Source organism: Nilaparvata lugens, chromosome 6 (genome assembly GCF_014356525.2).
Source record: "Nilaparvata lugens isolate BPH chromosome 6, ASM1435652v1, whole genome shotgun sequence".
NCBI classification, from domain to species: Eukaryota; Metazoa; Arthropoda; class Insecta; order Hemiptera; family Delphacidae; genus Nilaparvata; species Nilaparvata lugens.
The window spans coordinates 46,466,046-46,482,228 of NC_052509.1; the positions used below are offsets into that span (position 1 = coordinate 46,466,046).

Genomic DNA, 16,183 nt, shown 5'->3' on the forward strand with positions numbered 1-16,183 from the left:
TATAGATATCTCAAATACAGATATCTTAGATATCTCAAAGATATCTCTTTAAGGTCTTTGGTACTGACTTGATGTGGACCTCACCATACTTTCTGACTATAATTAATTACATAACCTTCAGAGACATTTCATATTGAGGTCCAACTTATTAATTTAGCACTTGATTGACATTTATGTAAGGTTGCTATCATGGTTACATTTATGGTTGCTATCCTTGTCTCTCATTAGACGAAAAAGATGGCTCTGCTTTTTCTATCATAGTGAAGACATCACTATATTGGTGAGGTTCACCTTATAGAGACTACTTGAGCAACATTGGTATTGCTATGATGCTATCTATATGTCTGTCATTGTGGAAAGCATAATTATAGTGTTTATACATACAGCATAATAGTGTTCATAAAGCATAATATTATGCTTTGATGAATTTTGTCATCCATATCGTAGAATAAATATATACTATTTGAAAATTAATGTATTTCTGTGGAGTTTGCTAGATGTGGCTTACTCATTTTATAAAAACAACATTGATATTGATATGCTTTCGATAATATTAATCCTCTGCCAGTCTCCACGACGTAGAATGAATAATTCACTTTTGTATAAAGAGTGTGAATTTAGTTCTTGGTGAGTACTCTTGTGACACTGTCTACGTCATGTTTATCTTTTTGAGCTGCAATCATGAAGGTTATGAATATGATTATTATTGTTATTGGTGTAAATGGTCATGGTGGACTCGCCGAATTATAGAAGCTATTTTCTTACAATTTCTTAGGTATATAATAATTTTATACTATTTAAACTTTTAATTCATGTACTTTTAAAATCATCATCCAGCAATTAACAGTTGTCAATAATTGACAATCAATTATTGATTTATCGTTAGTAATCCTGACTATTAGGCTAATAGATGGAATGTCCAATTATTTTGGGACTACAGAATTAGAAATTTAGCAAGATTTAAAACAGAACCTGAATTTCATTAAAAAATTTATAGTTGCTCACATACGGTACTGTAAATGAATACAAGTATGAATCTTGCATCCTCTTTTATTCAACTGCAATCATAACTGATTGTATGACGGAAAGGTCAAAGGTTTACTGAAGATCTATGAATAATTCTATGCTAGCTTACCTTATACCAACTTATTATTATTTATTTTACTCTAACCTGTTTCCATGTTTGAGTATTGCAATATATAATTGATTACAGAGTTTTAATTTTAAAGTTTGATTTTCCTTGTTCACTTGGTGAAAAGATATTGATCATGGATCAAATCGTAGAATCTGCAATCTTGATTCTCCTATCTCAAAACCAGCTTATTACTAATCTCACTTTGATATTTAGGCACGGTATTTCAAATTTTCTCAATTTAAGATTTAATCAGATCAATGTCAGAAGAATCTATATGCTCGCTCTTTTTTGAAAGTTGAATTTTGATTAAAAGGTTTAAGGCTTTTTTTTGTTGAAAGAATATTCGATCTGAGAATATCAACTCTACTACTAGGCCTAAAACGAAACTTCAAATTGAAGAAGCTCAATAAATTATCAACTCACAATTCAAGAAATATCTTCTGTTTGTTTCAGGTTTTTGGTACGGTCTTATAGTTCCTGGCCCAATTTGAAGAATTGGAGGATTTTTTCTAATCATATAATTTATCCATTGTCAGGCCACAATGTACTATACCGCGCCAGTTGCTTATGTGGACTCTATTAGGCGCAGGAATGCGGCGCACTTGATGACTGCCGGGTTGACAGAAGAGCAGAAGAACGGCCTCACTGGTCCTGAGGTGGCGTTAGTATGAAGAAGACAGCAGCAACTAGCGGATGTAGTCGTAGTAAGCCTCCTTCGGTTAGGAATTATTTGAGCGCCAAATCACGGCCCCAGTCTCACCTAGGCGTAGAACGAGCTCCCTTCCTCTCCCCCAACCATCACGCGTCTGATAGGTAAGTTCTGATGTTCTATAATAACTTGATGTGGTATTCCTCCGTAATTGAAAGAATAAGACGTTGATGTTGTCAATGCCACTATATTGATTCGTATTTATAGTATTATTATTCCTTCAATTCTGATGTTCTTTTATCTCAGTCTATTCCAATTCTGATTAAGATTTGATATTTTGAAACTATATCACATTGCACACAGAGGCAATAGTAGGCTACCTTCCTCTAGCTGTCGCGGTAATGTGGAATTGGAAATCTCCGAAACTCAATATACATGGCATTTTTAATATCTTGCTCCCGTAACAGCGTGTGGATGCTACTATTCCTTCCCCCCCCCCCCTCCCTGAGCAACATGCTTAAGATTGTACCGTATTTGATGTGTTCTCAATGTAATTTAACCAACGATGACTGAGTTTTTCTCTATTTCATTAAACATTATTGAAGAGAGAAATTGTGGTAAAGAAACTAATTGTCATCAAGAGAAATCAGTTGAAAATTATATCAATTAACAAGCAAAACGTTGCTGAACATCCATATGAAATTATCTCATCTTCATTATATTTGACTTTATCTTTTGATAAAGAATTGACATTCAAACCTCAAACTTGTACAAAAATAATTCTCAAATTTTCTTTTCTTTACAGACTAGTCAGCATGGCTGAGAAACCAGAGTTACAAGGTGTAGAGAGTATTGCCGCCTTGAAGTCCTCACCAAAAGAAGTGACTGATTGTATGAGAAGTTGGCTTTCATTTATACAGGTTGGTGTTTCTCAAGTCTTGAACTTGAAAGTGTACTTCAATCTTCTTGAACCAGCAAACAAGTTTTTCTCATTCTCGTTGGCTTCTTGGAATCATCTGGATCTCTTCTTACGCGTTATTTCCTCTCAGATAGCATAATGTCATATGAATGGTACATTCAACATTAACTTTGCTAACTTGAAATTTAATACTGATAAATTGAAAGTATTGAAAATTTGTTTTTGTAAATTGCTATACTTGATTTATCAAGGAAAATTTTATAATTTGGGAAGTTAGTATTTTTCTAGAAAACTTGATACTTCAACATGTGATCGTTCATGTTTACGTCACTCCACTTCAAATCCTAACCTGTCCTTTTTAAAAATGCACAGTACTCACGTCTCTTGGCAACCAACATGTCGATTCGCCGCATCTAGTCGCGGAGTAACCGATACTGAAATCGCCTAGTGTGAGCGTCTCCATTTAGAGATACATGCTGCGTCGCCGAGTGACCAAGTATCGTGTCGCGCAATCGTGAGTAAAGCCTTGGCCAATTCAAGTGATGAGTTGTGACAGAGAAAAGATAGCATAAGAAGATATTCTATGGTAGAGGTCGTTCATGTTTCAAATTTGAATCCGACTTTTTGTTAACTCAAGCCGATTACTGACGACTACTGTCTATTAACCTAGCTCCGCAGTGCAGGCTGGTTGCTTGGCTGAATCGGATTAGCGCTGAGACAGCAAATAATAGCAGCGTTGGTGGGAATGCGAGCGGCCGCAGTAACATCTTCCACCCAGCAATGGTCGGCGTAGTTCCGCCTAGCGGACAGACGAAAGATCAAACCAGTCGGTTATTTGATCCCTCCAGCCAGGCTCAGCCAAGCAGCCGAGACAATAGAACAACGGAGTGGCGGTCTTATTCGCGTTCATCAGCATTTTTCTTTCTCACGATTATTTTGATTTTTGTGTGTCAATAATAACTCCAGTCACCAGTAAAAAGTTACCAGAAACGTGGTGTACTACCCATATTAATGACTTTTCATGATATTTTTAATTATTTAAAAACATTGTTGACATTCTGAGCCTTTAGGCTAAACTTGGGGTCGCTGAGAACGAATCTGCAATCAGAATTTCTCTATCACGAAAAATAACGAAAAAATCCAGCTGTTGATCTTCCGGCAACCGTTAACAGTCATCCTGCAATGCGGCCGAAACACCTCCAAGCCAGACACCCATCTCGAATGACAACAACGCCAAGCTGTAAGAAACCATCCTGCACTGCGGCGCTAGGTTTAGTACTGTTATGGCCGGGTAAGAGTGTAAAGCTGGCCACTAACGGTAGGACATGCGTGTGTTTTGTCATCAGCGAGAGGCTTGAATAGAATAAACAACCAATAACAATAAATTAAACACTGGAAAATAACAAATTAAGAATATTAATAGAAACATAATTTAACCAATAGAGCAGCGAAGAAATAATAAACAACAAAAATTGGAAATACAAAAACCTAACCTCAAAAAATATTACTCGAAGCCTTTCGTTGTGGTCACAGCTGTGATGACACAACTATGCATTACGACTGTGAACGGCACAGTATGGGAGACTACCAGCTTTAGAAACTATGACTATCAGCTTGAGTTAACAGTGAAATTTGGAACATAAACGCCCCATACCATAGGATATCATCTTATGCTATATTTTCTCTATGTCAGTAGGTACCCTAAGAATAAACAAAGAGTATTTTCTTGTTAAATAACCTCCTGTCACACTTCATGTTGATAGTGTCTTCATATTTGTGTTTATCTTTCTACTAGGACTATCGGCTTGAGTTAATAGTTGAGTTTGGAACAAATTAAACGCCCTATACCATGGGATATCTTGTTATGCTATTTAATTGGTGTGGTTTATGATGAGTTGCAGATGTTGAAAGGAGTGTGTGCGAGCGGTGCGCAGTTGAGCAGAAACCTGGGCTCGCTGTCGTGTGATTCGTCAGCGTGCCGGGGGCGGGCGGAGCGAGTTCGGGCCATGTGGCAGCAGCTGAGTGCCGCCACCGATGCCGCCTCCGCCCTCGTGCATGGCCAGGCGGTCGCCGCCCTCCAGGAGGTCCATCTCGGCCCGGACCCACCCCTTGACGCCGATCAGGCAGACATCAATCAGGTAAGCACATAGAGAAAAGATAGCCATAGACAACCATAGAAAACGATAGGTGTAAGTGAAAGGGGAGAAGAGTTTCAAACTTTCATCTCCACTGTGTTCTATACAATATGTTGTGCTATACAGAAAAATCTGGTGTGGTACACTAACACAACTTTCCTTGCTCATTGAACTGTAAGCCCCATTCTTAAACGATAATAATGTAGGGGAATAACATAATGACGATTGGCGGCAACATATTAGATCATTACGATCAGACTACTGTATATGTGTATATATAATTGTTTTCAGAGTACTTTTTCCTTTGTGTAAATTGTGAAATTCGATGATTTTTTTAAAATCGTCAAAACAGCTGTTCTACAGATGAAATATCTCGACTATGTGTTCTTTTTATGAACTGCTCTACCTACCTACCTCATGCACGAGAAGGAGGTTACATAGTCCATTTCTCAAGGATGGGGTGGACCCTCCATTAGTTTCACAGAAAGGAGACTCATGCCAGTTGATAAATAAACATACAGGGTATGAATTTGAAAATAAATCGGTCAAGTCATTTTTGAGAAAATCGTGAAAAACATGGTTTTTTTTAGTAATTATCCGCAATTTTTCTCAAGAATATTACGGAGCTCCTGTAATTTTCCCAGAAATGAGACTCATGTCAGTTGGTAGGGCTTATAAATAGCTATCTAGGGTATAAATTTGAAGAAAATCGTTAGAGCCGTTTTCGAGAAAACCGTGAAAAACATGTTTTTTAGCCATTATCCGCCATTTTTTCCGCCATTTTGAATTGAATTTTATTGAATATCTTATTGTCGGATCCTCATGGTATAAGGACCTTAAGTTTAAAATTTCAAGTCAATCGGTTGATTAGGAATGGAGTTATCGTGTTCACAGACATACACACATACACACACACAGACCAACACCCAAAAATAATATTTTTGATCTCAGGGGACCTTGAAACGTATAGAAAACTTGAAATTAGGGTACCTACCTTAATTTTTTTGGAAAGCAATACTTTCCTTACCTATGGTAACAGGGCAAGGAAAGTAAAAGATAGCTTACGAATATATCCCATGGTATAGAGCGTTTATGTTCCAAATGTCACTGTTAACTCAAGCCGATAGTCCTAGTAGTTCTTTTACGTTAACCATGTGACGCTGGTAGTCTCTCATACTGTGCCGTTCTTACACTCTCCCTCCAACAAAACAGTAATGATAGGCATTAGTCGACAGTAATCAACTAGAAATTTGGAACATAAATGACCTTTACCATCGAATATCTTCTTATGCTATCTTTTCTCTATGGCACAACATATTGTATAGAACATGGTGAAGATGAAAGTTTGAGACTGTTCTCTCCTTTCATTTGCACCTCTCCTTCTCCTACTGTTTTCTTCTTGTACTCTCTCAAGTGTATTCATTTCTCATATCTCTTATCTATATCAATAAAAATATCTCTTTCCTCAAATAAATATCCAATATCTACAAACCAAAATTTAGAATTTAATTAATAAAAGACAAATTTAATAAATTAATAAAAGACAGGTTTAATAAAACCTCTCATTAATAAAAGACAAATTTTACTAAGTTCTCTATGAGAGGTAATGAGAATGACCCACCCATGGGATGGGAGTGTCCTGCTACTTACATGACAAGGTTTCTAGGGGTTGAATTGCAGGCAAACTTGAAATAGGATAGTCACATAGAGAAACTTCAGAAAAGGCTTTACCATGCTTTCTTTGCTCTGAGGAGGACTGTTAAGTCGAATTCAAATCTCAAGACAGCTCTAAAGGCTTATCACGGGTATTTTCTTTCACTCATTAGATATAGTATTTTGTTTTGGGGGGCTGGAAAAATTCATTTCAACACAAAATTAAAAAATGCAGAAAAAAGCACTTCGGATTTGGATTTTTTGCGTTGGGTCCATCTTTCTCCTGTAAGACCATATGCAAAGCACTCAATCTACTTACAGTTCCAGCGATATACTTCTTTGAAGTTGTTTCGTTTGTGTTCAAAAACAAAATATTTTTAATGCTAACCGAATTTTGCATACTTATAAAACACGAGGTAAAAATACAGAATTATCCCAGTTCCCTATCCATAGACTGACTCTTTTCGAAAAGGGACCGTTTTATTCAGGACTCAAGTGTTTTAATTGCATTCCAGAGGATATAAGGCTGTTTAGCAGCTATAAGTTATTCGTATCAAAGATAAATAGGACACTGGTAGAGGCTTGTCCTTATACCATTGAGGAGTGTTTTAGAGCATTTATGTGACTCCATTCTTAAAATGACATGTTGTTTGCCACTTGAGCACTGCTCAGAATTTGTGGCTTCACACAACAAAAATATAATAATAATTATTAGATTGAAAACCGAAAAGAATGAAAATATTTATTATTTGTCCATTTTTTCAACTTAACCTGTTTTTCATGGCGAATAAATTTGAATTTGAACGTTTCAGCAAGCAGTGTGCAGCGGCCTGGTGACGATGATCAACCTGCAGTACCAGTTCAGCGTGGCGTGTTGCGAGTGCCTGTCGCAGGCAGCACAGTGCCACTGTTCGCCGCCTCACGCCGAGGCAGACTGGGACGCAGTGGCCCGCTGCTACGCATCGTGCCGCCTCCAGCAGCCGCCTCCCGGCCTTCAGCCGCCTCCTGGACTCCAGCCGCCGCAGCGCCGCTGGTCGGAGGCGGCAGCCGCAGCCGACAGGGGCGGAGAGGCGGCGGCCGCGCTACGTCGCTGGTCCATGCCTTGGAAACTCGCGCTGCCCACGTCTACCAACCCTGAGCGCAGTCGATCCATAACGCCTGGTCAGTTTTCACTCTATAATCAATAAGTTGATAACATTTCGAAACAATTTAATAATGATAAAGAAAAGATGTTAACTGATAATACAGGATCTAAAACTGTTCCTCTTCCTAATTTTTATAGTTTATACAATGTTAATTTATTTATTTATTCATTCAGAATTACACAACTTACAGAAAAGTACCACAGGCTTATAAGCCCAAAACGGTTCCAATCCTTTTATACAACAGTCCAAATGTTGCTAGGTTATGTGTCACTTAACATTCATCAATTACACACTCAATGGAGTAATGAGGTAATACTAACTTCTTGTAATTATCGTTAAAAATTTACTGTCCACTTATCTAATTATTATAGCCTACTAAACATTTTGAATCTGAGTTGATTAGCAAAGTAAATTAGCAAAAGGTGAAGTATTACACAAAATTCAAATTTTATTCATTCAAACGCACAATATTTACAATCAGAATCAATAAGATAAACAAAAACACCCAGCTCAGATAAAAAATAATTATAAAAGATTAATAAAATAAATACTGTTAGCCTATGCTTTATTAGAAAGAAATTTGAGAATTTGAATAAAAAATACTACTTGCTGGAAGTATAAATACTACGTTTGCAAGTAGGAATGAATATCACTTGAATTAATTTTGAATTCATGGATATATGGAGAAAGAAAAATAAGAGAGAAAGAAAACAGTAGCAACCATTCACTCACCTTGCACACTTTTTTTCAGACTACATGCTTTTAAATTATACAAAATAATAAATAATAAGGATATTTTCCATCTAAATAGGCCGAAGCCTAATTTAGAGGCCGAGATTTGTTCTGTGACTGCATCTTCTCGCGGTGACGACTCGTTTTGAACTGCCGCTCTTCCACTCAAATTTTCCAATTTTCAAGAAAACACGTGGAACGCCCGGACTAATTGTCGTGGGGTCGCACGGTTCAAATACATTTCTAAATACGTTTGCATTAATCTCATTACGAAATCCAAGCCAGTACTATGGAAATGCTAGAAGACTGCAATAATTTGGAAAGATTAGAAGCAAGTTAGCTAATCTTTTATGGCAACACAAAATCTAGGTGCTTACTTTGTGCATGAATAAATTCTTTAACAATCAAAAACAAGGTTCACTAGAGTTCATATTGGAAAAATTCAGTTCAATTTTGATCAGTTCAACAACCTGAAAGAAAGGCTCAAAAAAAACTACAATTCAAACCTATCAATATTCATCATATTACACCACTATGGGTCTCACTAGGCTCAATGGGAATTGTCATATTGTATGAATAAATATTGCATTAATGTGATTTGATTTCAGAAACAGTTTGGCACACAGCTCTTGCCAGTCAGGAAGAGCTGCAAGATGTGATATCCCTGCTGGCAGCCAAACCACCTCCCCCCCGGCGGCCCCCCTACACACAACCTCCCAGGTATCACATTCAATCACTCATTGAAATATTGCTAAGAGAAACACACTTTAATCCATAACTACTTATTCTGTTCTTCTCTTATTCTGTCAAATAAACAGTCCATCCAAAGTAAGGTTTAATATTTTTTGTGATTTCAATTTTTATATTTAATAAATGTATGAAGAAACGAATAAGTCCAATACTATTATGTCCACTATTTTGAGACTTGAAGCGTGACCACCTGTTGAAATGCTGCCTTCCTCCAGCATGCACAAGACAGGACCTTTTTATTTTCGACAACAAAGCTGTTGAAACCGTGGATATTATTCAAATATTGGCATAATAGAATCACCTAACACAAACGAACGAAGACTTGATTAGAATGAGAATTAATGTGTATTTGGCTGAACAAAAGATATGAAGATAATTCATCTCATTCTAGAGAATTTGTACTATAATTTCATTAAAATATTGATGATTCATATGAAGTACAAAATTCCACCTAATGGTACTCATGAGATTGAAAATTGATACCTTCACCTTTTCTAACATTGGTTTCAACAGAACATATTTTTGATGCAATTTTATTTTGCAGGAGTAACATTAACTAAGGCTACAGGAGGCGGACCGTGCAGTGGCGGAGCGATGAGTGACAGTTGCCATGGCTCCGAAGCCATTCCCAGGCCAAGCTTCTCATTCACTCACAGAGGCAGTTGGTGAGACTATTTTGACTACATTCATTACAGTTATTAATAAATTATATATTATTCATTATTAATATTAATAATAATTATAATATACAAAATATTTCAGTATCAAGTGAGAATTTCAATTACCGTACTGCTTTATTGTTGTTCATCCTATTTATAAAATGAAGTGATTTGAAAAGTATAGAGTTGATTTACAATAAAAAAACGCATTGATTACATGGCTACTAACCACCTGCCTGTATTTCGGTATATTAACATAGACATGTTGTAAGTACGTTGTTAATCTTGATGAATACTCGGAAAACTCTTCTTTCAGTTTGAATGAATATTCAACTAGGCCTATTCAAAAACATTTTCAAGAGGATGAAAATTTCCCTCACTATCAAAATTCAATTCATCTTTGTAACTTTTCTTTTCTCTGCCAAATAATCACTTCAACCAAATTCATAATACCGCTTTTTATTGTTGTGAAAACTTGTCTCGAACGACCCCGCTTTTTTACCACTACCATGATTCTGAACATTATGCCACTATCATTTTTCATACTTCCAAGTGATTTGCGATGTTGCCAGATTTCTTCTTAAAAGCACTGACAAGCAGTTGTGTCTGAGCTAAAATTCTTGCGATTGCTATTTTTTATATGTATAGAAATTGCCTCAAAACTATGCTATTCCGTTAACTTGAATCGATCATTGCTCTTTGTAAAACAGATGATCATCGTTCAATAATTTATTATTTAATTTATCAGTTTATCATTGCGAATGATTAATTAATTCGTCGATTAGGAAACTGGACATACAATTTATTTTCAATAATACGAGGTATATTCACATGTTATGTTTGAGAAACGTTTATAAAAACGGCCCTCGTGGCTTTCTCATTCAACTTCTATGTACTAAGTTTATAGCATATTCAACTGCTAATAATTAATGCTTATCAAACTGAATTAAAGGTGGGATGGATTATTCAATTATGTTATAGCACACTCAATTCTTATTAATGAATATTTATTGAACTGAATTACAGGTGAAGTGGATCATGCATTAGTTCTATAGCCTTCTCAAATGTTAATAATATATTGACTTGATAATGGCATTATATAGCCGAAACATGCTGTGAGTGAACAATTTTAAAAAGGGTACTTGGATTTCTATTTTTATTTATATATTGTATATTTATGTTGATGAATTGCAGGTGGGGAGGAGGAACAGAGGGCGATGAGCTGGATATCGGGACGCTGGCGTCTCGTAAAAGCAGCTCATCGACTGACTCTTCTTCCTGCTATTCCATTCACAGTCGCTCCTCTGGATCTGCCTCAGAGGTAGGCAATTGCTATATAAATTCTGGCAACTAAGGTTCAACTCACACTTACGCGACTCAAGTCGAGAAGAGACTGCAACTCTAGTGCAGTCTAGTTTCAAATGGTGACGTCGCGGAGACTAGAATCGACTGGTCTGAGTGTCACCATTTGGAAACAAATGCTGCGTCGAGAAGAGACTAGAGTCGCAGTCTCTCCTCGACTTGAGTCGCGTAAGTGTGAGTTGAGCATAATAGAGCGGAAGTAGATTGTCTCTTTGGTAGAGACAATCGTAGAGTAGTTTTGTTGGTAATTTCACCGCAGTTGTGCCACCTCCTGTTGGAATTTTAGTACTCTAGAAAATACACGGAAGTTCGAATTTCACAATTTTTGGGGACTTTTGATGAATTGCTATCGGAAGAAAATTGGCAATTCAGTTGTTGACTTCCATTAACCAATGATGTGATTTCTTTGACTGTTAGGTGAAATTTGATAGGGTATCACATTTTAATGAGCCAGTTTGATGGAATTTTTAGCTTTCATAAGCTGAAAACTTCAATTGATATTCCTTGAAGAAAATTCTTGTTTATTCTTTTCAGCCATCAAGCTTTAAACCATACAAGTTAATCATAGTAATTACTAATAAATCATGAAATAAATATATACCTTTTGGAGCCACTTGCGGTGTCGCAGCGGCAAATAATCAAAACTATCCTAAAGAAAGAGTACCGCTATCCAACCATTCAGCCATTCACTGAATTTCCGGTGTTGAATATAAGATAACTCTACATAAAATCGTTATCAATTTATCTCAGAAACAATAGATTTAACATTTTACTAGACTTAATTCATACTTATCGAACAAGATACAGAGTAAACTATGGTTTTGCGACGCCTCAAGCGGTCCACGGGCTTGAGATAATATCACCTTCCTACCTAGCCCAGTACACAGCAACTTACCTATTGAGATAAGGAATATGGAGGAATGCAGTGTTACTGTATACAACCGAAGGATTAAGAGGTGGCTGTACCTTATTTATATGTGTTTTATTTATTTATCAAGTGAAATGAAGTTACTTCTGTACTAGAAAATGATGCAGGCAATTGCAGCCTATAAATTGATGAAACGCAATAGATCTAGATCCAGTAGGTAACCTGGAAATCACCCCTACACACAGACGTATAGTCTTGTGGGGGTATTCTTGTAATAGTAATACTATTGAATTTATTGTATAGTGCATTTGAAGAATAAATTTATTTGAATTTGAATTTTATATCATGAAATATATCCTGATAGCATGCTTGTGGAAAAGATTTCTTCTTATTTTTAAATTACACGTACATTTCATGCAGAGTTTCTGGAAAGATAATTCATTTTATCAACTTTTTTAAATTTATGTTTATAGTTCATTATTTACTTAGAATAATAAGCATGCATAGATCCCTGCAATACATTCAATCCAATACAATTACCAATTAAGATTATCCATTTAAAATCCTGGATATTGTTTTTAATTTTAGGAGCTCACACACGGACAACGATCTCACCTTTATTCTATGTGGAGTGGAAGCGACCTTCCCTTCATCAAACTTCCTGAATCATCAGAAAACACCGAATCATGATTCAGTCATTGTCACCTCTGTGAAACCAGCATACTAGTTGTGTCAGTATTATATGTTGACAATCGTAAGACGGCCATTCTGTATGTTCTATGTCAATTGAGATTCTCAAATCTCACTTAAGTATTTCTTTCTGCATGCTTGTTATTTATTGGTTAGTTTCTTAGTAACGTACACAAACCCTCAGTATCCTAATAATTATTCGAAAGTCAATCTCCTCATAAAAATAAAAATATTATGTAAAACTCGTGATGTGGTGGGATGTTTGAATGTTCTCGTCAATAAATTGTGTCGTATACGTTATATTATAGATGTTGATTGGTGTCAAGGATTCATGAAATGTTATCAATTTATCAATCTTGATGAAATTATTGTCAGCTTTTCAAACATTTGCTCAATAGAATGTGTTTCTCTTCTAACAAGTTGTCATGCACTAATAGTAGGATATTTGAATGTACCCAGCAATCCACTTTCTCTATAAAATGAGATAATATCACTTTAGTATTGATCAATATTTCTCAAGTGAAATGTGTTGTGTCCCATGAAAGTGTGAACTTCAATGATTTCTTCGTAACTGATATATCGATAATGTATTCATTAATCATATATTCATTTTATAGTCTGTTTTAAACATTATTAGATTCACCATAAGATCTTATTGGTTTACTGTGTTTATAATAATAATGTAATAATTGGTGTAATTTATTCATTTTTTGGAATTATCAGTTTTGATTAAAATTTAAATAATTTGTAGTATATGGCCTGTACAATCATTTTAATAAAATAGATCTTAGCGTTATTTTTATGGTGCTTTAGCATTATTTATCAGTGATGTTGTAAACAGTTGCTCAAATGTGTATAATGAGTTGATTATTCGAACTTTCAAAGCACAAATTTTCAACTATTTAGTCTACTCATTTGTAAATGTTTTGTGTTACATGATTTTTTAGTGTGCATGAATATAACCTATAAATTTGATCATCTCATTAAACCTTGATTGGGAAATTGTTTGGAGCGAATATTTAGTGCACTGTCAACATGAGTTCAATCAATTCATCCATATTCAGTACATGTAACTGTAGTGAATACACAACTGTAGATCTTAGAATATTCAAAATCTATAAATTTCTGAAATTAAATTTATTTCTATTCAATTAAACACGAAACAAAATTCATAATGTTTGCAACTCTTTGGAATCGAATGCTTTCTAAGTGATGTTCCTCTTATGAATCTGTACTAAAAATGAAATCTTTGACTTTATAAATCCACTTTAAAAAAGGTTAAATTTTAGTCTTAGGCTTTCAGTAATCAGTAATGTATGATTAAAACTTATTCATTTTCACTGTGTTAGCTAACTCACATCACTTATGAGTGAAATTAACTTTTGAACGTGAAGAGTTTTAATTTTAAATGTAGAGCAGAAAAACTAAATTTCTAACAGCATATAATATTGAATCATACCTTACTTTATTATTAAAGTAATTTGTTTTTCTATGAGCTTACAAAGTAAGAAAAGAGCTTTAATAACATAATATGCATTCTTTATCATTTAATGACTGTTGGACAGACATTATTTAGTCAATTGCATTTTTTCATCCTTATTCAAACATGTTCTTATTGTACTGTCATGCTATTAATTTTGTTGCATTCAATCGATTTGCCAGTAAATAAGTTACCTTTGTTCTCATTCAATCATTACTGTAGCAAATAGTTATGAATTTAAACGATTTTATAGCTATTATAACTTTCTTGGCTAGTTTGTATACCTAGTGATAAATAAGTCTTTTCATGCAGCAACTGGTTTGCTGCATATAAAATATATGTCGATTTTTAATGTTGTAAGTCAATTTGAGTATGTGTTTTGTTCGATGATGTGGTTTTTGAATTAGATACATGAATGTGGTTTGTAAACTATGAATGTGTCTGAACAATTTATGTAATACTTGGACTAATTAAATAATTAAATGAAAGTTGTTTGGTGATTTGGTAGTGAATTCATTCGAAATAATCCAATAGTATTTACATATTGATTGATATTTTGGATCACAATTGAGTAGCGATGGGAAACTAAAATCAGAGGTAAATTCTGAAAAATACGGTATCCTGGGGTAACTAAATCATCAATAGCTTCATAGAATAGGATTTATTAGGCAAGATTGTTCTTCTACGACGTGAAAATTCTGTGGACTTCAGAAATGCTATTAAGACAAAGTTAAGCTTTTTTTCTCCAACCCATTATATGATAAGTTGTATTGTAGAAATAAAGAAAAGGAGACTTCACCGTAATAAAGTTCATATTTTCCTAAGGACGTTCTGGAAAATGTGTGATTTTAAAAATGGTCAAAGCGTTCAAGTAATAATAGTTTTCTCATTTTCACAACATGACTGCATATAATTAGTACCGTTTGTGAAATATTTTACGTGAATCAATAAATCATAAAAATATCCTCCATTCGCTAACTGATTTACTGTGATTTAATCTGTGAAGTACGTACTGTGAGTACGTAAACGATCAATCAATATTGTTTTAATTTAAGAGCTCATTTTTGATCATCAATATATAATACTGTACTCGCATCAGTAAGGTTCATATACAATTTTTAAAAGTAATTTACCTATTATCAGATATCAGTGCCAACATCAATGACTGAGACAATTTATAATTCACAGGTGTGAAGGTAATCCTCATTAATTGAAGTTTCTGCTTTTGTGTTCCAAAGATTGTTCATTTGTCTTGTACCAACAACCAAACGAAGCTCAGCAATTATGTAAGTTCACTTGAAGATCATTCATCATTCTTAACTCACACTAACTATCTTTGAAAAAGTTTCAAATTACTGTGAGTTATCAGTCTATTCAATCCGCCGACTTGAAGTGTATTTATCATTGTGTTGGAAAATGGATGCTATGTATTTAAGAGACTGATGATATTCGAAACTTGTTGGTTCCTAGTTGAATCTTTGTCAGCTGCATGCTGCATTGTTGTAATGAATCACGCATCTTGCAACAGACTTCTGTATTATAGAGTATTAAACATTGGCTACGTTAAAATAACATCACATTGAAAAATTAGAGTGAAATTCACCCTCGAAGTAAATAATAAGAGCTGTGTAATCAATTTTATTTGAAATCAAGCGTGCCACTTGAAGAGGGGAGATGGGATGAAATCCTTCGAACTTTTGAATTATTCAGAACGGTAAACCCTCTCAATGGGATGGAAGGGAGAGAATGTCGATTGGGAGAATCTTCCTTTTTGTAAGAGGTCCCCTGCTGTGAGGATATTGGAAATTCTAGAATTCCATTCCTTCAAATAATAGTATTTTGGCAGTTTTTAATTCAAAAACGCTTTTCCAGTGTTTTATAACTTTCAGTTTCACCATATAATATATGATTTAAAAATAAAAAATTAACTACCGTATTGTGTAGTGCTATTTTGCACAAAATACCTGTATCATAACTTGATGTGTGACAAAGAAAATTAATACTAA

The 16,183-nt window shown here is 34.9% G+C and overlaps 1 protein-coding gene across 1 annotated transcript; it reads left to right on the forward strand.

Moving 5' to 3' along the window:
• Nucleotides 1–696: 696 nt before the first annotated feature.
• On the forward strand, nucleotides 697–14,677 carry LOC111048497. The gene is made up of 9 exons (XM_039431469.1): nucleotides 697–775; nucleotides 1,589–1,948; nucleotides 2,590–2,704; nucleotides 4,605–4,841; nucleotides 7,304–7,652; nucleotides 8,977–9,088; nucleotides 9,703–9,783; nucleotides 10,972–11,098; nucleotides 12,596–14,677. The coding sequence occupies exons 2-9, from the start codon at nucleotides 1,803–1,805 to the stop codon at nucleotides 12,695–12,697; spliced, it is 1,269 nt and encodes a 422-aa protein (XP_039287403.1). The 5' UTR covers nucleotides 697–775; nucleotides 1,589–1,802; the 3' UTR covers nucleotides 12,698–14,677.
• Nucleotides 14,678–16,183: the final 1,506 nt, after the last annotated feature.

Excerpts from the sequence above, each read along its gene's own strand:
- LOC111048497 (XM_039431469.1), top strand. The coding sequence starts at position 1,803 with ATGAAGAAGACAGCAGCAACTAGCGGATGTAGTCGTAGTAAGCCTCCT. Across the intron at positions 4,842-7,303 it reads ATCAGGCAGACATCAATCAG|CAAGCAGTGTGCAGCGGCCT; the intron begins GTAAGCACATAG and ends TGAACGTTTCAG. Across the intron at positions 7,653-8,976 it reads CAGTCGATCCATAACGCCTG|AAACAGTTTGGCACACAGCT; the intron begins GTCAGTTTTCAC and ends ATTTGATTTCAG.